The 25,000-nt window shown below is 38.9% G+C and overlaps 1 protein-coding gene across 2 annotated transcripts in view; it reads right to left on the bottom strand.

Moving 5' to 3' along the window:
- The window catches only part of fig4a (FIG4 phosphoinositide 5-phosphatase a), a 110,490-nt gene that overhangs the window by 66,467 nt on the left and 19,023 nt on the right, over positions 1 to 25,000 (bottom strand). For both annotated transcript variants that reach the window (XM_077200012.1, XM_077200013.1), the window contains exons 7-11: positions 18,290 to 18,420; positions 17,687 to 17,815; positions 13,453 to 13,553; positions 11,091 to 11,253; positions 1,343 to 1,440 (exon numbers count right to left, since the gene is read on the bottom strand). In XM_077200012.1, the coding sequence (XP_077056127.1) occupies positions 1,343 to 1,440; positions 11,091 to 11,253; positions 13,453 to 13,553; positions 17,687 to 17,815; positions 18,290 to 18,420 (622 nt within the window). The remainder of the gene's footprint in view (positions 1 to 1,342; positions 1,441 to 11,090; positions 11,254 to 13,452; positions 13,554 to 17,686; positions 17,816 to 18,289; positions 18,421 to 25,000) is intronic.

The raw sequence follows: 25,000 nt of genomic DNA, 5'->3' as shown, positions 1-25,000 counted from the left end.
TACTTTCATTCAGCAAGGATGCATTACACTGACCAGAAGTGACAGTGAAGACATTTATAATGTTACGAAAGATTATATTTCAAATAAATGCTGCTCATTTTTAACTTTCTATCAAAGAATCCTGAACAAGGTTTTCACAAAAATATGACTATTTTCAACACTGATAATAATCATAACTGTTTCCTGAGCAGCAAATCATCATATTATAGTGATTTCTGAAGGATCATGTGACACTGAAGACTGGAGTAATGATGCTGAAAATTCAGCTTTGATCACAGGAATAAATTACACTTTACTAGATATTCACATAGAAAAAACACTTTTAAATTGTAATAAAGTTTCACCATTTTTACTGTATTTTTGATCAAATAAATGCAGCCTTGGACTCACACTGCAAAAAAAACTGTGATTGTCCTAAACAAACAGGCTTCATTTCCTTTATGCAAAGTATTGAGTTAGAATGTATTGCTATATCAGCTTCTAAAGACTATTTAGTGGAAGATCATAATCAAACATTCAGCAATTCTGCACAACCAATGTCTATAAAGATCATTTAGTTGTACGTGTGGGAAGAACTGTAAATGTTTTCCTGGGTCCATCTCGAAAAATCATTATTTTAATGCGTGTCCTAATAAAAAGAAAACATCTCTGGACAAATACATGTTGACAGTCAATATTACAGTGCTACAATATTGATATTTTTGATTTTAAATATCAATATCTCCCAATATTATTTCTTAGTAAAATGATGTTTAAATGCTTAGTTTTATGATCAAAAAATATAATGCAATGCAATACAATGATGATTGACAGATGAACAAATAAATTCCTCAAAAGCCTGATGATCATAGTTAACACTCATTATTCGTCTAATAAATGATGTCTGATAATCAAGTAAACCTGCTTTCGTGCAGATGAAATATTACTAACAATTTCAAATTTATTTGAACGTTTACTTGATAAAATCAGGTCAGATTTCACAGCAGAAAAACTTGAGCTGAAGGACGTTTGTACAGTTACAATAAAAGACTTTTACTTGATAAAAGAGTCTAAACTATCAATCAGACCTTAAAAAAATCATGTAAAATATTATACAGTAGGATTTATAGGGTTAATTCTGATTTATTATATGTAATCATTTTGTTAGTTATTTAAGTCAAATATATTTAGCGTATTTATTCCTTTTATATAGGCATATATATATAAAAAAAAATGATATTTGTATCAAATATCATTGTAACATTTTCTTTTAATCATCCTGGCGACCCATAATCAAGTAAATCTGCTTCAGTGCAGATGAAATATTACTAAGAATATGATATTTCCAAAAAGGGCGTGTCACCTTGACGAGGTTGAGGATGATGATGGGCGATCCGAATCTCTGCAGCATCTGATCGAAGTGAAGAGCAGCGACGTGAGCGTACGGGTCGGCCTGGTCCACTGCAGAGACAACAACAGCAGCTTTTCTTTAATAAACTAATATAAATACATGCATTAGAAATATTTTCACTCCTATTTCATGTTAACTAATAAACAACACAAATGTTTCTATATTTTTTAATGGCTTTAGTTAAAGGTGCTGTATGCAACTTTTTCACTCTACTAAATCATGAAAAATACCGTAATAATATGTGTGCATATATTGAGGAAACATGCTGAGCTCACAAACTCGTTTCTCTGAAAAACACTTCTATTCTACAGCCAGTGATTTTACTTTGAAATGTGCGTTTCCAGGCTGGAATGTTTGTTATTGTTTTGATCTGTGATATTGCATGTTGCTAATTTTCATTGTTCATGCGCTCGTTCCTGTTGCACGTTTCAAACGATCTTTTGAATTCGACTGCAGTACCTATTTCAACCACTAGTTGTAGTTCTTACAGACTGCACCTTTAAAGGGATAGTTCACCCAAAAATGTAAATTCTGTCAGTATTTACTCTCCCTCATGTTGTTCAACCCACCGTAAGACCTTCATTCATCTTCAGAACACGAATTAAGATATTTGTGATGAAATCTGAGAGCTGGATCACTCCTCCATAGGCGTCTAAGGGATTGAAACTTGTTCCCCCGAAAAGTTATTAAAGACATCGTTAAAATAGTCCAAGTGACTACAGTGGCTCAATCTTAAGTTTATCAAGCGACGAGAATACTTTTTGTGCGCAAAAACAAACAAAAATAACGACTTTATTTCAACTATTCATTTCCTTCTCTGTGGGCCTCGAGTCAGTTCACTAGTGTAATAGCGTATGATCTGTTGTTGTACGTCACACGCATCACACACATGACCAGCGTCGGCCAATAGTGAGTCTACGTGTGACGTAGCTCTACGCAATTACACTAGTTTAACTGACTCGAGTGATCCAGCTCTCAGATTTAATCAAAAATATCTTAATTCGTGTTCTGAAGATGAACGAAGGTCTTACGGGGTTGAACAACATGAGGGAGAGTAAATACTGACAGAATTTACATTTTTGGGCGAACTATCCCTTTAAGTCTTTACACACATGCTTTACATCCAGGTGACCAACTTACAGGTCTATTTACCATCATGAAGAGTGTTTGGTCTAGATGTTATGAAGATGACATGAGTCATTTTTAAAGCAAATGAATTCAATCGAAGGCCATCTATTTCCAGTCACAGCTCCAATCTGCTTGAATGAGAAAACCCAGAAACTTCCAGAAGTCGTTCACATTTATTTGTCAAATCACCCAAAAAAATAACAGAACAAAAAAAGTTTTCAGGATTGTTCAGTTAATGTGCATGATTAAGGACTGAGCTCATAACAGGGTTCGTACAGGACTTTAAGCACTACTTTTTTGCTTTTCAAGACTACAATCAGAGATCTCATTTATCAAACAATATCTTTATTATCTTTTAAATTCTAAAAAAGGTAAATAGATAAACAAACAAAAAAAACTAATAAAACAAAATGGTACATATAAAGTGCAGCACAAGCAATGACTGTGGAAACTTTGAAAGGATATTATGGCACAGATATCACTTTTCCTTATTGAAACTGATTTATTCTTCCATGAATATATGATTGACCTGAATAATGAAAGCTGTAACATATACTTGGATATTTATATGAGTAATATCACACTCATAACCATGTGAAATGCCTCTATATCTATATTAGACGGGCTGCAGCGTTCATTTTGTGTGAAAAGATTGTTTTATCAATAACATTAAACACTAATTTCACATATATTGTCTTTCAATAATTCAAGCACTTTTCAAGTACTACTCCATAAATGTCTGTTTTCAAGGGTTTTCCAGGACTAACATTTCATAAAGAGCTGATTTTATTGACACATCAGCTTCTAAATGCCATTTTAAAATGGAAAACAGTTATTTTAAACTAAATAATAATATCTAAAAATATTTACTGTATTTTTGATTAAATAAATGCAGCCTTGGTGAGAAGAGAAACTTAAACTTTTAAATGGTTGTGTACATGAAAATACACATGAAAATGGGGTTCATGGCAGATACAAATCACAATGAAGCATTTAAAGAAATTTAGATTATAATACTCTTTAGCTGTATGTGTGATAAAAAAAAGAGACCTGGTGATGCCAGAGACAATAATTCAATCAATACTTTTCATTGAAAAGTTGGGATTTCTTAAAACATACTAAAACACCATATATAAACATTAATAGCTGGACTTTAAAACAATCATTGCAAAATAAATCTACAGAATTATTATTATTAATATTAATATATGGACGCCCATTTCCACCACACAAGATGACATAAAAAGTCAGAATTATGAAAAATTTGGCTACAACTAAGTCATTATTATGAGCTTATGAGATAAAAAGTCATCAACTTTATTTCTACAGCACTTTATACAGATTGTTTCAAAGCAGCTTCACAGTAAAAAAACAGAAAACTAATTAGCTATGCAACCATCAAATTTCTGCTATAAATCAGCTCTAAAAAGATGAGTGTCATTTTTAATTTGAGTTCCATTACAGTGTCGATGTTAAAAATTAATAAATGATTTAAAAAAATTAAATTAAGCTATAAATCAGCTTTACAGAAGACAATAATGCCATTATTCTGGTTAATTCAGTTCAAGTTTTGTTCCCATTCAGTCAAATCGAGAATATAATAAGGCATAATGGCTTTTTAATCATAATTATACGGCTTAGTATCTCATAATTTTGAGGTTTTATCTCATAATTATGAATTTATTTCTTATGTAAAGTGGGCTTCCAAAAGAATATGACATGAACCACTATGTGGGTCATAAGTCTGCCACAATCCAGTTAAACAGATTCGAGCACAACATACAAAACACTTCTCGAAGTAGGTTATGAGAACGAGGTTGTCTTGCATACACAAATCTCCCTTTTACACGAATTCATTAACGCCACACAAAGCACATTCAAAGTCGGCGTAATCAAATGCTTATTCACTGAAAAGTCCTTCAAGCAGGACAGACAAAACTCATGGAAATGGCAGCGTGATGCAAGCTAGCATTGAAAGAGAAAAACGCCGACTCATTATCTCGCGCCACAAACAATCAATGAAAGCGGGCCAAGAATCGAGCCTTGCGTAACACCCTTTCTCCAGTTTTTGTTTACCAGAAAATCAATGTTATCTTGAAGCTGTTTGTGCGAACGGTGTTTTGAGCCCATAACAAACTGACCTACAGTAATTACAGAAAACATTCTTCACAAACACATCTTCTTCTGACAGAAGGACATTGAGTCGGGCAAATTGCATAACGTATTAGAAAAATGAGAGGATTACGAATCTGGAAATTAAGAAAATCACATATCATTTTTAGTAACTAAGAGTTTTGGGTTGTATTCGAGGGTTATTTTTGATATAATGCACAGGAGAAAACTGGTTGCAGTCAAACAGATTTAAAAAAAAAAAAGACCAACGTGTTGTTTTTGTCTGGATTGGGATTATTAGGATTAGTTTAAATTGCTAAAAAAAAAGTGAGGAAAAACAGTTTTAAAAAAAGACTCAAAATTCAGGGATTGAGTATAGAGACTCACTGAGCGGCAGACACACTGGTTTTCAGCGTGAATGCCGTGAAAAACACACAAAACGCATCTAAAACGGGAAAGACCTTTTGTACAACTAGATTTGACAGGAAATCTGAGGTGTATTTTTACAGAGAAGCTGCAATTCACAGAAACAACTGGATCCAGGCAGAGAAAGGTGGATTTGCAGTTTTCATTCTGTGCCAATATGCCGTTGTGTCAAGATGCATTATTCTACGGTAAAATCATACCCTATATATTGTATTGACAACTCAAATTAAATATTTACCATCTATATTCTGCATAATTGGATGTTTTTAAATAAACACTGACAAAAAACTACACAAGTTATAGGGCTGATATGATATATATATATATATATATATATTTATAACATTGATATAAGTGATCACATGGATTTAGCAAGAAAGCAAGCAAATTTGATTTATATAGCACTTGCTTTACAGTGCTTTACAGGCACAAAACTTAAAGAAAATACAAATACAGGTAAAATACAAGAATAAAATAAAAACGTATAACGATTTATCAAAATGATGAAACAACATTAAATTACAAACATTAAAAAATATTATAGGAAGGCCAGACTAGACTTAAGACTATTTATATTTTCAGCACGTCTTACTTCTTCTGGAAGGTTATTCCAGAGACGAGGAGTTACCAAATCTTTTAGTTACTGTGTGATACTGTTAAAAGTAAAGAAGGATCTGAGAATCCGTACAGGTTCATATACTGTAAGCCTTATAAACTAATAAAAGGTTTTTAAAATCAACACAAAAACTAACAGGTAACCAGTGTAATGATTTTAGTATACGTGTAATGTGTTCTCTCTTCTTGGTCTTTGTCAATACTCGAGTTTTGTATTAATTGTAGTTGATTAATTGTAGTTTTCGGTAGACCAGAGGAGGGAATTAGAATAGTCACGCATGCTAGTTATAAATGTATGCATTCATTTTTCTGTATTGCGCAAAGACCTATTTTAGACCTATATTGTATGTATTTATATAAAGCTTTCACAGGGAAATTTGCTTTATGTTTTTCGCCGGCGTGGAAATCCGGCTCATATAAATGTCAGGAAACATGATTCCTGCACGATGTTAATATCCACGGATCACTGGATCTTTGGTGAGTTGTAAGAAACACTATATCGACTATATCAACCTTCAGTTTAAACTAATAATCGTTCGTTTTACTCGTGTTTTCACAGTTTCTCCTATTAACTCCAGTCACACAGCAGCTCTTCTGACACTCGCTCCGGTTTACAGCGTTTTCTGTTGGGAAAGTGACATCAATGCAAACTCTCTATAATGGATGTGATGTTTAAGTGTTAATGGATTTATGATGGCGTCATGTTTCAAGTCTTGCCAATCTAAACATTCAAGCAATTTTAAATAATTTTAGTACAAGGAGATGTGAAAGAAAACTCGGTTCCACTTTATTTCGATAGTCCACTTTAGACATTTGACTAACTTTAAGTAACTTTGCAACTACATGTCAACTAACTGTCATTAGAGTATTAGTAGACTGTTAGGTTATGGTTAGGTGTTAAGGCCATTGCACACTGAGTCCGAAATTCGCATCCGAATTTTTCGCACATTAAAAAATAAATACAACCTCACGTTATGTCAATCACGCTTGCACACTGCATCCGAAACTTTCGTCCGTCATAAAAAAAAATCTAATCGGGTTCAATTTTCTGCGTTTTTCGCATCCGTAGCAAGCAGTTTGAATGGTGTTTTGACAATTCAGAGCCACCGAATCACGAAAAAACGCATACAAATTTTTTCTCCATTGAGCTTGAGCCAGGCTTTTTTTTAACCAGGGGTCCATCACTGTAAAACCTTTCCTCAGGTAGCCTAAAAAATGGGTTACACAGCATTTAAAAAGTCATTTATAACAATTCATAACAGTCGCACATTTCACTTTGTTTACAGTGTGGACCCCTGGGGGCCGTGAAGGAGGTGTGGAGAAAAAATATTTTTTAAATATATTTTCATGACATATATATATATATATACATAAGTAATTAGCTGTGTTCAAAACCCAATATGAATGTGTGTTTTGCATTCTTTACATCATAGAGATGCTTTTTGCATAACCTAACAGTGTACTAATACTCTAATGAGAGTTAGTTGACATGTAGTTGCAAAGTTACTTATAGTTAGTCGAATGTCTAAAGTGGACTATCGAAATAAAGTGTTACTAAAAACTCAATTCGCCACTTGCCAACAACAAACTACAGCTCTACAACACTTTCAAAGCATTGATGCATAAAACAATTTGGACAGGAATCTCGTTCTAACTGGAAACGTCCAAACCAAACACACACACACACACACACACACACGCGGAGAGGTCGAGGATGCTGGCGGTAACCAATCTAAGTTAAGCAGCGAGCGCGCAGCTGGATCAGCGCGTGTGTGTGTGTGTGTGTGTGTGTGTGTGTGTGTGTGTGTGTATGTCTGAGACGCTGTGCATATGAAATGTCATCTTGCTCTGGAGGAGAAGCGGTGAAATGAGTTCAGCAGACACAAGATGAGTCCATGCAGCGACACAAATAATGCAAGAGAAGATGAGACATCCTCAGACGGCCCTAGGGACACAAAATAATCTGCTAATACATATAAAAACCATAAATAGCAGATAGCAAACCTGTTTTCAGGTTAAATTGGGCTGGAAAAATCTGGGAATTTGTGGTTCCTCAACTCTAAAATATCAATTTAACCGATTCGTAATAACATCTGCGGCCCTGACTAGATGTTTCCGTATAGTATATATTTGAACAGTATTAGATTTGACCGTTCAGGGGGGACAGACTGTTCCGTGATATTTGCATGTAAATTAATTATGTTTTTGGGCAGGATAAGCGAAATATAGAAATAGAATAGACACACCGATCTTAACTATGTAGGAAATATGCAGGAAATATTAATATGTTGGAAAAATGTTAGAGTTTTAAGAATTAACATATATCTGGGATTACTAGCAGAAATGTATTTAAATATACAATAAATATTACAATTATGGCTGTTGATTTAATGCATTAATTTAAATAATTACTTAAAATACAGCACCCGCCCGCCTCAGACCTGCAGTTCATCTTACATTTATACAGTTTATTGATGAACATGAAGCAGAGCAACAACTCACTGCGTGATGAAGCCTATAGAATACAGTTAGAATACATTTCAGACCCTAAAATTCAAGATATCAGGGAAAAAATGCACCCGTATGGGTTTTTGTCTCATATTTATATCATGATATAGTTGAGTGCATATGCAGTAAATAAGAAGTTAATATAATATTATATTTTAGACACAATATTGGCTGTTTTTGCTCAATTTTGCCAATGAAAATATTAACTATAAAGCCAGAGCAGAAGTGTTGTGAGTCTCAGAGTAACACACAGCGGTGCTTCGTTTCTGAATGAATCAGCGTTTTGAGTGAATCAATCAGGGGAACCAATGATTCAATTACTCATTCATCAAAAGAGCCATTTACTTCATTCCTGAATGAATCAGCCGTTTGAACGAATCAATCAGGGGAACCAATGATTCAATTACTCATTCATAAAGAGAGCCATAACTTCATTCCTGAATGAATCAGCCGTTTGAACGAATCAATCGGGTGAACCAATGATTCAATGACTCATTCATCAAAAGAGCCATTTACTTCATTCCTGAATGAATCAGCCTTTTGAACGAATCAATCGGGTGAACCAATGATTCAATGACTCATTCATAAAGAGAGCCATAACTTCATTCCTGAATGAATCAGCCGTTAAAATGAATCAAACAAATGAATGAATGATTCAATGACTTACTAATTTTCTACTGCCCCCTCCAGGCAGTTTTAGTTTCTAGTTTAAATACTCCCCTTCCATACATTTAACGTCTGAAAGTGCTCCTACAAATGCATGTGCATCGCTGATTCTTCACTGTGTTTCTTTAGTAAATCACGACAGAAGTTTTTAAACACCAAACACAAGCTAAATCAGGCCCATAGCGTATACATGAATATCAGATGATGTCACTAACGTCTCCTCACTGACGTCACTCAATTCTAAAACTTGTCTTCCGCCATCTTGAGTACCTGATTCGGCAAGATCGATACGTCAGTCGCAAAGGAAGTAGAGCTTATTCTCTGGCCGAGCCCGAACTTGCGGGCCGATATTTCCCGTCACTATCCTCGGGCCGGGCCCTTGATCTAGAGATGTGCACTCCCAATGCAAAAGAGTGCGGCGCGGGACTAGATTTGATGGCCGAGTGCGAGCGGCAATGCACTCTATGTGTGTGTGCGCGTTGCAGGGAGAATAAAACGATTCGCGGGACTCCCGCAAACTAATATCTATGAATAAAACATATAAAAACGAATAAATTTTTGCAGAAAAGCAACAAGAACTAAAACAAAATAGAAACGATTTACAGGCCAGAGTTTCCTTTTAAAACACGTTTGCAGCGTTGAGCAATGTAGCCAAAAACAGACATACGTGTTGATTTCTTCAACGCAAAGGCCAATCAGAAGTAGGGCTGTCGCGATAACCGCAATAATGCAGTACCGCGCTACTGACAGGCCAACCGCAGAGGAATGCAAGTAACCGCAGCAACCGCGAACCGCGTTTTCTTTTTTCATAAGGCCACCCTTCGTGGTTCGTACCATGTGTATTGAATGTTAAATAAGTTAATAATGATAACAAGACTGTTTATCATGGTGATTTGTACAGAGGATTCGTGGATTTGGACTTAAGCCTAAACAGACAGTGAATGTGATCGACTGAGCGCGTGCGATTACCTCTGTCTTTGAAGTCAAGTCATGTATATTCGTGAAAAGGTTGCCGTTTCCAAGGAACGCGAAATATTTGTCGTAGGCTATTATCCTTTTAACGTTTAAGGGTATTTACCATGAATGGCGTCAGCGCTGGTCAGCATTACACAGCGCGAGGAAGCCGTGGGGGGAAAGCAGCGAGTCACGCATTGAATCAATGCCATTGGTCTCTATTAAGTGAAGCATTGCTGGCCAGGTGAGCCTTGAAAAGTGGAGCTCAAAGTTAAACAAACATCATTTAAGGAATCAGCTTTTTTGAACGTTTTCGTTGAATGAACGGTTTAATGACTCACTCAAAGACAGTCCGTTGGCGTAACAACTGCGCGCTGAGTGACAGTCTTTCAATGCGCAGAGACGCTGTTTAGTTTCGGTTACATTGGTTACATTGTTTTTGTGTATTCTGACCACATCATAACACGTATTTATATAGCAACAAATAAATATAAGTAAATAAATGGCGGTTAAACCGCATATCGCGCTATTGAGCAACTCAAAATTACCGCAAGGGAAATTCCTTCACCGCGACAGCCCTAATCAGAAGCATTTAAAACAGACTCCCCTCACTCCTCAAAACCTCTATGCTCAAAACTGACTTTTTGCGACGTATATTCACATCAAATGTTAACGCAAAGGAACGGGACAATGCAGTTCACATAAGTTCATTATTTGCATGTGCTAACAAGTCATTCACGTATTGATGCGCGGTTCTAACGAACGCTTTTCTGAGCGCGTACACCCGAAGCGCACGCGCACTAAGCCTGTCTAACAACAGCGACAGGTTACTGAACGAAGTTATTTTTCTAGTCTTATTGTGCGAATACTGTCAAATACACACAGGGTTTACATAAACAAAGTTGGTTATGTATAAAGTGAAACAAACAGAGAAAATCTGCTTCCTAGCTAATGCCGTCAGTATTGTAGACAGTACCCGGCAGGTACTCAAGATGGCGGCAGTCAACTGGAAAAAGAGAGGATGACGTAAGAGGTCATGTGACTGATATTCATGTATAGTACACCATTTGGGGCACAACCCATAGTTTAGAGCAGATAAACTGGAAGTAGTTTAGAGCAGATAAACAGGAAGTAGTTTAGAGCCGTTAACAGGAAGTAGTTTAGAGCAGATAAACAGGATGTAGTTTAGAGCAGATAAACAGGAAGTAGTTTAGAGCAGATAAACAGGAAGTCGTTTAGAGCAGATAAACAGGAAGTAGTGATGAGGTAATAAAGAGGAAGTGTCTCTTACAGCGTATGGGTGGTTTGGGCATCATGGTGGAGATGTCCTGGGACCAGTGTAGAGGAACCGAGCCTCTGACCTGAACACAGGAGGAGAAGCTGCCCGCAGTGAAGGACATGACGGAGGCGTCGTGGATGATCTGCTCCGTCTCCACCTCGTTCGCCACATCGCCCTGAACACACACACATGCAATCCATTACAGTACAGTAGTGGTAAGGCTAAAAACGTACCAAAGCTGTTTTCAAACTACAGTATTGCAGCTTGTCCAGTAAAAAGTTAGAGTACTTCTATTTATTGTTCTCTTGCATATTTATTCTGTTCGCACAGCGGAGGAAAGAGCGGGCAAAGAAATCCCACAGACTTGCATTGACGGAATGTTCGTGAATTTGAATCTCAACTGTCATATTCACACACACACACACACACACACACACACACACACACACACACACACACACACACACACACACACACACACCCCTTTATTTTTGTGATTTGTGAGGACATTCCATAGGCGTAATGGTTTTTATAATGGACAAACTGTATATTCTATCCCCTTACACTAACCCTATCCCTAAACCTACCCATCACACACACACACACACACACACACACACACACAGTCCCATCCCTAAACCTAACCATCACACACACACACACACACACACACACACACACACTGTCCCATCCCTAAACCTACCCATCACACGCACACACACACACTGACCCCATCCCTAAACCTACCCATCACACACACACACACACACACACACACACACACACACACACACACACACACTAACCCTATCCCTAAACCTACCCATCACACACACACACACACACACACTGACCCATCCCTAAACCTACCCATCACACACACACACACACACACACACACACACACTCACAGACACACTCACTCACACAAACCTACACTCACTCTCTCACACACACTCTCTCTCTCTCACACACACCTACACTCACTCTCTCACACACACTCTCTCTCACACACACTCACTCACACACACACACACACACACTCACTCTCTCTCAAATCCACTCATTCTCTCAAACACACACGCGCGCATGCACACACTCGCTCTCTCTCACACACTCAGTCACTCACACTCACTCTCTCACACACTCTCTCACACACACTCTCACACTCACTCTCTCACTCACTCTCTCACTCACTCTCTCACTCACTCTCTCACTCACTCTCTCACACACACTCTCACACTCACTCTCTCACTCACTCTCTCACACACACACTCTCACACACACACTCTCTCACACACTCTCTCTCACACACTCTCTCACACACTCTCTCACACACTCTCTCACACACTCTCTCTCACACACACTCTCTCTCACACACACTCTCACACTCTCTCTCTCTCTCACACAAACTCTCTCACAGTCTCTCACACACACACACACACTCACACACACTTACTCTCACACACACTCACTCTCTCATACACACTCTCTCAGACACACTCACTGTCTCACACACACTCACTCTCTCACACACACTCACTCTCTCACACACACTCACTCTCTCACACACACTCACTCTCTCACACACACTCACTCTCACACACACACTCACTCTCACACACACTCACTCTCTCTACACTCACTCTCTCAAACACTCACTCTCTCACACATTCTCTCACACACACTCTCTCACACATACTCTCTCACACACACTCTCACACACACTCACTCTCTCACACACACTCACACACACTCACTCTCTCACACACACTCACTCTCTCACACACACTCACTCTCTCACTCACTCTCTCACACACACTCACTCTCTCTCACACACACACACACACACACACACACACACACACACACACACACACACACACACACACTCACACACACACACACACACTCACTCTCTCTCTCACACACACACACACACACACACACTCAGTTAATAATAAAATAAAATAAATTTGCTGTGTTTTGTAGTAGGGAACAAAACAAAACAAAAGTAAAAAATAAATTGTGCCAGAGAAAGCGCTGTATTAAATAAAAAAAATGTTTTAATTATTTTTATGCAAGCATACTGCATATGCATATACAATAGCTACTGATGAGTAGTTGAACATTTTCAGTCTGCACTTTTTAAAGTATCATAAAATCACATAAAAGCTGTCGGCCATTAAAGCCTCACAAGGCTTTAGAGCAAACGAACATTACATAATCACACCTGAACACACAGAGATAAACACAGAAGAGCAACACACAGCAGAAACAGAGCTCGAGTTGGACGGGTAACACACTCACACACACACACACACACACACGTGACAAACATACTAAAAAAGAGCAGTCTGTCAGGAGTGTGTACCTCGCAGTTTGCTCCTCGCTTGAGGAAGCGTGTGCCAGCGAAGCGACTGGAGCGTCGAGCGATCAGCGTGACGTACACCGGCCGGCCGTAGATCAACAGCTCTGGAGGAGAACAAGATTAAGGAAGAACAGCACAAAAATCAGATATCAACATGCAGCATATCTAAAGCTTAGTTTATTACAGCGTTTAACCCTCTGCTGCTCTTCGCGTGGCGGTCAAAAACGACAGATTTTTTTATTTATTTTTGTCAGTGAAATGAAATGTACGGAAGCCCTGAACTGCAAGGTGAAAAAAAAAGAAAAACAAAACTTATCTCGTTATTTCATCATAATATCTCGTTATTTCGACATAATATCTCGTTATTTCGACATAATATCTCGTTATTTCGACATTTCTCGTTATTTCGACATAAATATCTCGTTACTTCGACAAATATCTCGTTATTTCGACAAATATCTTGTTATTTCGACATAATATCTCGTTATTCCGACAAATATCTCGTTATTTCGACAAATATCTCTTTATTTCGACATATCTCGTTATTTCGACATAATATCTCGTTATTTCGACATAATATCTCGTTATTTCGACATACTATCTCGTTATTTCGACATAATATCTCGTTATTTCGACAAATATCTCATTATTTCGACAAATATCTCGTTATTTAGACATAATATCTCGTTATTTCTACATAATATCTCGTTATTTCGACATAATATCTCGTTATTTCGACAAATATCTCGTTATTTAGACATAATATCTCATTATTTCGACAAATATCTCGTTATTTCGACATAATATGTCGTTATTTCGACAAATATCTCTTTATTTTGACATAATATCTCGTTATTTCGACATATCTCGTTATTTCGACATAATATCTCGTTATTTCGACATAATATCTCGTTATTTCGACAAATATCTCTTTATTTTGACATAATATCTCGTTATTTCGACATATCTCGTTATTTCGACATAATATCTCGTTATTTCGACAAATATCTCTTTATTTCGACATAATATCTCGTTATTTCGACATAATATCTCGTTATTTCGACATATCTCGTTATTTCGAATAATATCTCGTTATTTCGACATAATATCTCGTTATTTCGACATAATATCTCATTATTTCAACAAATATCTCCATTTCGACATAATATCTCGTTATTTCGACAAATATCTCGTTATTTCGACAAATATCTCGTTATTTCGACAAATATCTCGTTATTTCGACAATAAGGGGACATTCTAATATGCATTAAGCTACATTTAGCGTTCTTATAATGAGTTTCTATGGAAGGAAAATGCTTAACGTCAAATTAAACGTTTTGCATTCATATTCTGGACTTATCTGATTTTTTTGTAGTATACTTTATTATGATTTTAGTATCATATTGATTAATAAATGCACGCACAATTATCCGTGAACTCGATAAATGTGGCAGATATGTTTTAGGCTACTATCCACAAACAAATTGCTTTCATTTATGTGTGTAAAATTCAGAATTTAACGAATGCAGTGCAACAACAACAATAATAGTTAAATTAATAATAATAATAATAGCCGCATTAGTGGTAGGCTAAGGCACTGCTTTGGCTATTATTGTTGTTGTTGTTGCACTGCATTCGTTGAATTCTGAATTTTGCACACATAATTGAAAGCAATTTGTTTGTGGATAGTAGCCTGAAACATTTCTGCAACATTAATAAATATGATACTAAAATCATAATAAAGTATACTACAAAAAATCAGATAAGTCCAGAATATAAACGCAAAGAAACTCTGTTTTACTTGACTTGGCTTTCACGAGATATTCTGTCGTAATAACGACTTATTAAGTCGAAATAACGAGATATTATGTCGTAATAATGACTTATGTCGAAATAACGAGATGAGCTTTCTTTGTTTTTTTTTCACCTTGCGGTTCAGGGCTTCCGTAGAAATGTACTGTATTTTAGTTTGATAATGTTTCTTATTTAATATTTTGTGTTTTTTTAATACTAATTTATATTTAAGCTGAATTTATAATCCATTTATTCACTTTTTGAGCATAGACCTGAAAATAAAATTTCCAACTTAAACTGTCGTATATATATTGAATGCTTTAGTTTAGAGCGACAGACTGAAGTTTAAACTGTTTTTAAAGACGACACGTCAGATTATTGCTGAAGTGAAAAAAGTATAAAAGTGAACTTAAAAAATGACAGAATTTTATGTGTATTGTTATGAAAAATGCACAAAAATACTATGAAATATATATTTTCAAAATCATGTTTTACTCTAAAACTGCATGAAAATCAAAGCAAAAGTTGCGTTTCCAAATTTGAGGTTGATATCTCGAAAAAAACATTTTTTTTTGTTTACATAGCAAGTGCCAAAACTTTTACCAAGTTTCGTACCATTCCGATAAAGTAAAGAATAAAAAAAATATATACAAAATGTAAAGTTTTTCGGAAAAGTTTGGGGTCGTAAAGATTTTTTAAAATGTTTTTGAAAGAGCCTCTTCTGTTCACAAAGGCTGCATTTATTTGATTAAAAATACTGTATAAATCATGAAATATTATTCCAATTTTAATTTTCTATGTGAATATATAGTAAAATGTAATTTACTCCTGTGATCAATGCTAAATTTTCAGCATCATTACTCTTTTGTACATGTCATTACTGTCACTTTAATTCAGCAAGGATGCATTAAATAGACCAAAAGTATTAATTTCTTTCTTTCAAAAAAACCGTACTGACCCCAAACTTTTGTATATCATCTCCAAAATGCTCATTTATCAAGTGTTTGTGTTTTTCACAGTTCACGTCTTACTGCTATAAATGCATTTGGCTATTAAATCTAATGTAATATGGTTCTCCCATAATGCCTCTGACATCCATGAACTCGTTGACCGCTCGCACAGTCTCGTCACTGGGAAGTGGGAGAAACGATTACAACGACACAAGCAATCAACAGCGCCAGACTTTCTCCAGGGGATTATTTCTCTCTTTGTGTTTCTGTGGCTTTTTTGTTCAGCTTTGACCCTCATGAACTCTCTGGGAGGTCATATCAAGATGGTTAGTGGAACAGGTGAAATAGGAGAAACAACAGGTCAAAATCAGGTCCACCAGCAGGAAGTTGAGCCGACAAACCCTCTAACCCTCTAACCCAGATTAGACCAGCTGGCTTTAGCTGTATTTTGCAGCAGGAAATAAAAGTAACTAATTAAAAAAAGAGAGCAAGAGAAAAAAATATAATAAAATAAAACAAAGTTTTATTATTAAATTAAAAAGTAGGGTTTATATGTATTTTGCAGCAGGAAATAAAGTAAAATAAAAGTTATAACTACAGGCGAAACTCGAAAAATTTGAATATCGTGCAAAAGTTATAATCTTGATGATTATGGCTTACAGCTTATGAAAACCCCAAATTCAAAATCTCAGAAAATTAGAATATTACATGAAATCAATAAAAAAAAGGATTTTGAATGCTGAAAGTATAATCATGCATATGTATAGTTATATATACTAAATATATTAGTTTCACCTTTTAATTTGAATTACTGAAATACATGAACTGTTGCACAATATTAAAATGTTTCGAGTTTTACCTGTATATTTTGAAGAAGGGTATTTTATCTCTAAATGTAAAATATTAAGTGTAATTAAATCACATTAAAAAGTAGACAGCAACAAGTTTACTGTTTTCAGAAAGGGAAAATAAAATAAAATAATATATTTAAAGTCAAATAAGTATGTTTTAACTGTATTTTGCTGAAGGCAATAAAATAAAATAAAAGATGTATGTTCAAACTGTATTTTGAAGAAGGGTATAAAACAAAAAATAAAATGATAATATGGAAATTTAAAAAAAATGAAAAAATATTTATAAAAAGTTTTTTTTATCATGGTATGTGGAAAGCAACTGCAAAACTATTTCCCATGATAAATCAACAAAGCAGACTACACTGTGCGCACCTGCTTTAGTTTATGGACGCTGTTTCTATGTTTGTTATCTCACACACACAGTTACTAACACACATGCATGTGCATTAATATGAAACGGGCACAGAGGCGTTCATATATGAACCAGGATCATGAAAACATCCGTATGCACTATAGACCCCAGCCAGATGGTCACGGTGACAACAACAACGTCATTTCATCTCATGCAAGTCCATATACCCCTATAGAAGAAAGTGAAAAACACACACACACACACACACTCAATATATAAGAGGATACTGGATTGGCCGCAGAATCCGTGGATGATGTACAACAGCCAATCAGGATGCACGATTTCCTTGACCTTCTCCAACAGACTGATGTTCCACACGTACTTAGCGTGGGGTTCGTTACTGATGCCGTGAACAACTGAAACAAACACCGCAATTAACAACTCACACACGCAATATAAGACAAAACACAACAGTTTGACTATTAAACGATGGTAAATAACTGGAGTCCTCTCCTTATTACAAGAAAATAAACAAAAAAGGCCCAACCTAGCCAGACTTAAGACCTACAATAAAAAATAAAGAAAATAGAATAAAAATGTAGATTTTAACTGTATTTTGCAGAAGGGTAAAAAATAAAATACAAATAAATTAAATAAAAATGTACAAAATTAATAAATTAAATTAAATTATATATATAAAATAAAATCTAAAATTTATAACACACACACACACTTCTATAATCTATAAAATCTATATTCTAAATCTATAAAAGGAAAAATAAAATAAAAAAATACAGTAAAATGTAACAAATATATAAAATATACATATAAAATGTCAAATAAAATATATAAATAATATAAAAAAAGAATGCAATGCAATCTGAACACACCTTGCGTGGGAAGCCCCTCCTCCTCGAAGATGTCAAAGCTGTCCTGTCTTCCACCGGTGTCTCCGGGGTCACAGGTCATCTGGAGCAGCGACACGTTATACTGCAGCGAGTGGCTCAGGTCGTAGCTGTAACTGAGGGTCAGAGGTCAAAGGGTCACAGGTCATCTGGAGCAGCGACACGTTACACTGCAGCGAGTGGCTCAGGTCGTAGCTGTAACTGAGGGTCAGAGGTCAAAGGGTCACAGGTCATCTGGAGCAGCGACACGTTATACTGCAGCGAGTGGCTCAGGTCGTAGCTGTAACTGAGGGTCAGAGGTCAAAGGGTCACAGGTCATCTGGAGCAGTGACACGTTACACTGCAGCGAGTGGCTCAGGTCGTAGCTGTAACTGAGGGTCAGAGGTCAAAGGGTCACAGGTCATCTGGAGCAGTGACACGTTACACTGCAGCGAGTGGCTCAGGTCGTAGCTGTAACTGAGGGTCAGAGGTCAAAGGGTCACCGGTCATCTTGAGCAGCGACACGTTACACTGCAGCGAGTGGCTCAGGTCGTAGCAGTAACTGAGGGTCAGAGGTCAAAGGGTCACAGGTCATCTGGAGCAGTGACACGTTACACTGCAGCGAGTGGCTCAGGTCGTAGCAGTAACTGAGGGTCAGAGGTCAAAGGGTCACAGGTCATCTGGAGCAGTGACACGTTACACTGCAGCGAATGGTTCAGGTCGTAGCTGTAACTGAGGGTCAGAGGACAAAGGGTCACAGGTCATCTGGAGCAGTGACACGTTACACTGCAGCGAGTGGCTCAGGTCGTAGCTGTAACTGAGGGTCAGAGGTCAAAGGGTCACAGGTAATCTGGAGCAGTGACACGTTACACTGCAGCGAGTGGCTCAGGTCGTAGCTGTAACTGAGGGTCAGAGGTCAAAGGGTCACCGGTCATCTTGAGCAGCGACACGTTACACTGCAGCGAGTGGCTCAGGTCGTAGCAGTAACTGAGGGTCAGAGGTCAAAGGGTCACAGGTCATCTGGAGCAGTGACACGTTACACTGCAGCGAGTGGCTCAGGTCGTAGCAGTAACTGAGGGTCAGAGGTCAAAGGGTCACAGGTCATCTGGAGCAGTGACACGTTACACTGCAGCGAATGGTTCAGGTCGTAGCTGTAACTGAGGGTCAGAGGACAAAGGGTCACAGGTCATCTGGAGCAGTGACACGTTACACTGCAGCGAGTGGCTCAGGTCGTAGCTGTAACTGAGGGTCAGAGGTCAAAGGGTCACAGGTAATCTGGAGCAGTGACACGTTACACTGCAGCGAGTGGCTCAGGTCGTAGCTGTAACTGAGGGTCAGAGGTCAAAGGGTCACCGGTCATCTGGAGCAGTGACACGTTACACTGCAGCGAGTGGCTCAGGTCGTAGCAGTAACTGAGGGTCAGAGGTCAAAGGGTCACAGGTCATCTGGAGCAGTGACACGTTACACTGCAGCGAGTGGCTCAGGTCGTAGCAGTAACTGAGGGTCAGAGGTCAAAGGGTCACAGGTCATCTGGAGCAGTGACACGTTACACTGCAGCGAATGGTTCAGGTCGTAGCTGTAACTGAGGGTCAGAGGTCAAAGGTCATCTTGAGCAGCGACACGTTACACTGCAGCGAGTAGCTCAGGATGTAGCTGTAACTGAGGGTCAAAGGTCAGAGGTCAAAGCGTCACAGGTCACCTGGAACAGCGACATGTTACACTGCAGCGAGTGGCTCAGGTCGTAGCTGTAACTGAGGGTCAGAGGTCAGAGGGTCACAGGTCATCTGGAGCAGTGACACGTTACACTGCAGCGAGTGGCTCAGGACGTAGCTGTAACTGAGGGTCAAAGGTCAGAGGTCAAAGCGTCACAGGTCACCTGGAACAGCGACATGTTACACTGCAGCGAGTAGCTCAGGTCATAGCTGTAACTGAGGGTCAGAGGTCAGAGGGTCACAGGTCATCTGGAGCAGTGACACGTTACACTGCAGCGAGTGGCTCAGGTCGTAGCTGTAACTGAGGGTCAGAGGTCAGAGGGTCACAGGTCATCTGGAGCAGTGACACGTTACACTGCAGCGAGTGGCTCAGGTCGTAGCTGTAACTGAGGGTCAGAGATCAGAGGGTCACAGGTCATCTGGAGCAGTGACACGTTACACTGCAGCGAGTGGCTCAGGTCGTAGCTGTAACTGAGGGTCAGAGGTCAAAGGGTCACAGGTCATCTGGAGAAGCGACACGTTACACTGCAGCGAGTGGCTCAGGTCGTAGCTGTAACTGAGGGTCAGAGGTCAAAGGGTCACAGGTCATCTGGAGCAGTGACACGTTACACTGCAGCGAGTGGCTCAGGTCGTAGCTGTAACTGAGGGTCAGAGGTCAAAGGGTCACCGGTCATCTTGAGCAGCGACACGTTACACTGCAGCGAGTGGCTCAGGATGTAGCTGTAACTGAGGGTCAAAGGTCAGAGGTCAACGCGTCACAGGCCACCTGGAGCAGCCACACGTTACACTGCAGCGAGTGGCTCAGGTCGTAGCTGTAACTGAGGGTCAGAGGTCAAAGGGTCACAGGTCATCTGGAGCAGTGACACGTTACACTGCAGCGAGTGGCTCAGGTCGTAGCTGTAACTGAGGGTCAGAGGTCAAAGGGTCACCGGTCATCTTGAGCAGCGACACGTTACACTGCAGCGAGTGGCTCAGGTCGTAGCTGTAACTGAGGGTCAGAGGTCAAAGGGTCACAGGTCATCTGGAGCAGTGACACGTTACACTGCAGCGAGTGGCTCAGGTCGTAGCTGTAACTGAGGGTCAGAGGTCAAAGGGTCACAGGTCATCTGGAGCAGTGACACGTTACACTGCAGCGAGTGGCTCAGGTCGTAGCTGTAACTGAGGGTCAGAGGTCAAAGGGTCACCGGTCATCTTGAGCAGCGACACGTTACACTGCAGCGAGTGGCTCAGGTCGTAGCTGTAACTGAGGGTCAGAGGACAAAGGGTCACCGGTCATCTTGAGCAGCGACACGTTACACTGCAGCGAGTGGCTCAGGTCGTAGCTATAACTGAGGGTCAGAGGACAAAGGGTCACAGGTCATCTGGAGCAGTGAAACGTTACACTGCAGTGAGTGGCTCAGGTCGTAGCTGCAACTGAGGGTCAGAGGTCAAAGGGTCACCGGTCATCTTGAGCAGTGACACGTTATACTGCAGCGAGTGGCTCAGGTCGTAGCTGTAACTGAGGGTCAGAGGACAAAGGGTCACCGGTCATCTTGAGCAGCGACACGTTACACTGCAGCGAGTGGCTCAGGTCGTAGCTATAACTGAGGGTCAGAGGACAAAGGGTCACAGGTCATCTGGAGCAGTGACACGTTACACTGCAGCGAGTGGCTCAGGTCGTAGCTGTAACTGAGGGTCAGAGGTCAAAGGGTCACAGGTCATCTGGAGCAGTGACACGTTACACTGCAGCGAGTGGCTCAGGTCGTAGCAGTAACTGAGGGTCAGAGGTCAAAGGGTCACAGGTCATCTGGAGCAGTGACACGTTACACTGCAGCGAATGGCTCAGGTCGTAGCTGTAACTGAGGGTCAGAGGTCAAAGGTCATCTTGAGCAGCGACACGTTACACTGCAGCGAGTGGCTCAGGATGTAGCTGTAACTGAGGGTCAAAGGTCAGAGGTCAAAGCGTCACAGGTCACCTGGAACAGCGACATGTTACACTGCAGCGAGTGGCTCAGGTCGTAGCTGTAACTGAGGGTCAGAGGACAAAGGGTCACAGGTCATCTGGAGCAGTGACACGTTACACTGCAGCGAGTGGCTCAGGTCGTAGCAGTAACTGAGGGTCAGAGGTCAGAGGGTCACAGGTCATCTGGAGCAGTGACACGTTACACTGCAGCGAGTGGCTCAGGTCGTAGCAGTAACTGAGGGTCAGAGGTCAAAGGGTCACAGGTCATCTGGAGCAGTGACACGTTACACTGCAGCGAATGGCTCAGGTCGTAGCTGTAACTGAGGGTCAGAGGTCAAAGGTCATCTTGAGCAGCGACACGTTACACTGCAGCGAGTGGCTCAGGATGTAGCTGTAACTGAGGGTCAAAGGTCAGAGGTCAAAGCGTCACAGGTCACCTGGAACAGCGACATGTTACACTGCAGCGAGTGGCTCAGGTCGTAGCTGTAACTGAGGGTCAGAGGACAAAGGGTCACAGGTCATCTGGAGCAGTGACACGTTACACTGCAGCGAGTGGCTCAGGTCGTAGCAGTAACTGAGGGTCAGAGGTCAGAGGGTCACAGGTCATCTGGAGCAGCGACACGTTACACTGCAGCGAGTGGCTCAGGACGTAGCTGTAACTGAGGGTCAAAGGTCAGAGGTCAAAGCGTCACAGGTCACCTGGAACAGCGACATGTTACACTGCAGCGAGTAGCTCAGGTCGTAGCTGTAACTGAGGGTCAGAGGTCAGAGGGTCACAGGTCATCTGGAGCAGTGACACGTTACACTGCAGCGAGTGGCTCAGGTCGTAGCTGTAACTGAGGGTCAGAGGTCAGAGGTCAAATGGTCACAGGTCATCTGGAGCAGCGAGACGTTACACTGCAGCGAGTGGCTCAGGTCGTAGCTGTAACTGAGGGTCAGAGGTCAAAGGGTCACAGGTCATCTTGAGCAGCGACATGTTACACTGCAGCGAGTGGCTCAGGTCGTAGCTGTAGCTGAGGGTCAGAGGTCAAAGGTCAAGGGGTCACGGGCTGAGAAAACACATTCCTCATTACGGTTGAGCATGAGGATGCAGAAAGCACTGTTGCTAGGTGACAGCAGGATGTTGCTTAGAGATGAAGTGCACTGAATGAACTTTGCAAAAGTTCACGTGCAATTATTAGCCTCCCACAATCTCTCACTCATAGACCAAACGCAACAAAACGTTTGAAGCAAACATGTTTAGATTTTTGGTAACACTTTACAATAAGGTTCATTGGTTAACTATGTTAGTTAACATTAACTAATAATGACAAAGAGTATAGAAGTAACAAGAGGCGAAACTCCGTTGCAGTTTTGGTAACAATCGCTAGATGGCGCTGCTGTCGCGCTGACGCCATTTTGGACTGAGCCAACGGGTTTACCGTTAGCACAACTGTACAGCATTATGTCTGGAAATAATTGGAAACAGAGAAAACAGTGTTCTGCCATCAACTGCAACAACTAGCAGTGTACAACCAATCAACTAGCATTTCATAGATTCCCAACAGAGATCCAGAGAGGTAAAGTAGAAAAGGTTTTTATTAACGTTAAAGTGTGCAGTGTACGTACGCCTCCATACGTAAACAGCGGCATGGATGTACACCAGTGAGTCCAGGGAAGTTGTGTGTGACAAGGAAAAGTGCAAAAACACCCTTGTATACATGGAGAAACTATTCAATAGAGTCAGAATCCATCATATATTACGGAGTTATCCCTAAAAGTTATTGGGGTAAATAAATAGCCTATTTGACAGGTTCATGCTCTATGACGAAATTGTTTAATTATAAACCGATCCATGAGCATTTTTTTGTTGTACATTATTCAACACGCCGTTTTAGTTTAGGCTATAGAGATATTAAAAACTAGAAACTGCTATTTAGTTCCCTTAACCGCTTATGAACTAATGTTAACAAAGATTAACAAAAACAGTAAGAAATGTATTGATTAGTTCATGTTAGTAAATACATTAACTAGTGTTTAATAAATAAACCATATTGTAAAGTTTAACCAGATTTTTTTAAACTTGGCTCTAATGAATGAGATCTTGTATATTTGCAGTGATGAATGTAATCTTGTTGTTCACGTGTGTTTTTGCATGTCAAACACAAATCAGACGACTGTAGTTTCAAACACACCGTCACAGTGAATTATTATGATTATTATAGTAATTACAGTTGAGCAGGTCAAACAGCATTAATGACCTGAATCATGTGACCAAAACAGGATTAATGTACAGCCAACATGACGGAAAATAAACGAGAAGGGAATTTGGTCAATGATATAAGTCTAATGCCCTTATTAATAATCATATATACCGCATTCAAAATCAGGATAAAATTAATAATAATAATAATATGCTCAGATCAATAAAGGTTAATCATCTTATATTGTTCTTTCCAGACTTGATGAACATGTTTTCAAATAACTGGAATGAAGTCCTTTCCTTATAACAAGAAAAGGTCCAAACAAGCCGGATTTGAGATATTCAAGACTTGAAAATTCAATTATTAATTCAATTATTTTCAGTAAATAAATTAAATAATAATAAATAAATCAAATTAAAAATAATATATGAAATAAAAAATTATAAAATCTAAAATAAAACTAAGAAATTTAATACATTTAAATATAAAAATACAAAATAAAATATAAAATAAATTATGAAATAAAATGCTCAATATAAAATCTAGAAGTAAATATAAAATAATATAAAAAAAAATATTATAAGATATATAAACGTAATAATTTTTATATTTATATATTTTTTGCTCTCTTTTTCTTTTACTGTCCAGAAATTAATAGATGAAGGTCTCATTAAAGTATGAAATTCTTTGTGGGTAGAAAAAAAAACAACGTAATCAATATTAAAAAATTTAAATCATTTGAAAATTTGACCTTAAAAAAATATGCTTGAATTTTTTTTTAATAATCATACCTTACATCTATTCAATATGTGAAGAAAAGCTTCTTTTCTAAAATCAAAGCAACAACAGACCATTTTCATGAAGGAAACGTTATAGCCAA

This window comes from Siphateles boraxobius, unplaced genomic scaffold (genome assembly GCF_051911475.1).
Source record: "Siphateles boraxobius isolate OS27281-9 unplaced genomic scaffold, OSU_SipBor_1 115, whole genome shotgun sequence".
NCBI classification, from domain to species: domain Eukaryota; kingdom Metazoa; phylum Chordata; class Actinopteri; order Cypriniformes; family Leuciscidae; genus Siphateles; species Siphateles boraxobius.
The sequence above is the reverse complement of the archived record's forward strand: the minus strand, read 5'-3'. Positions and strand labels throughout refer to the sequence as shown.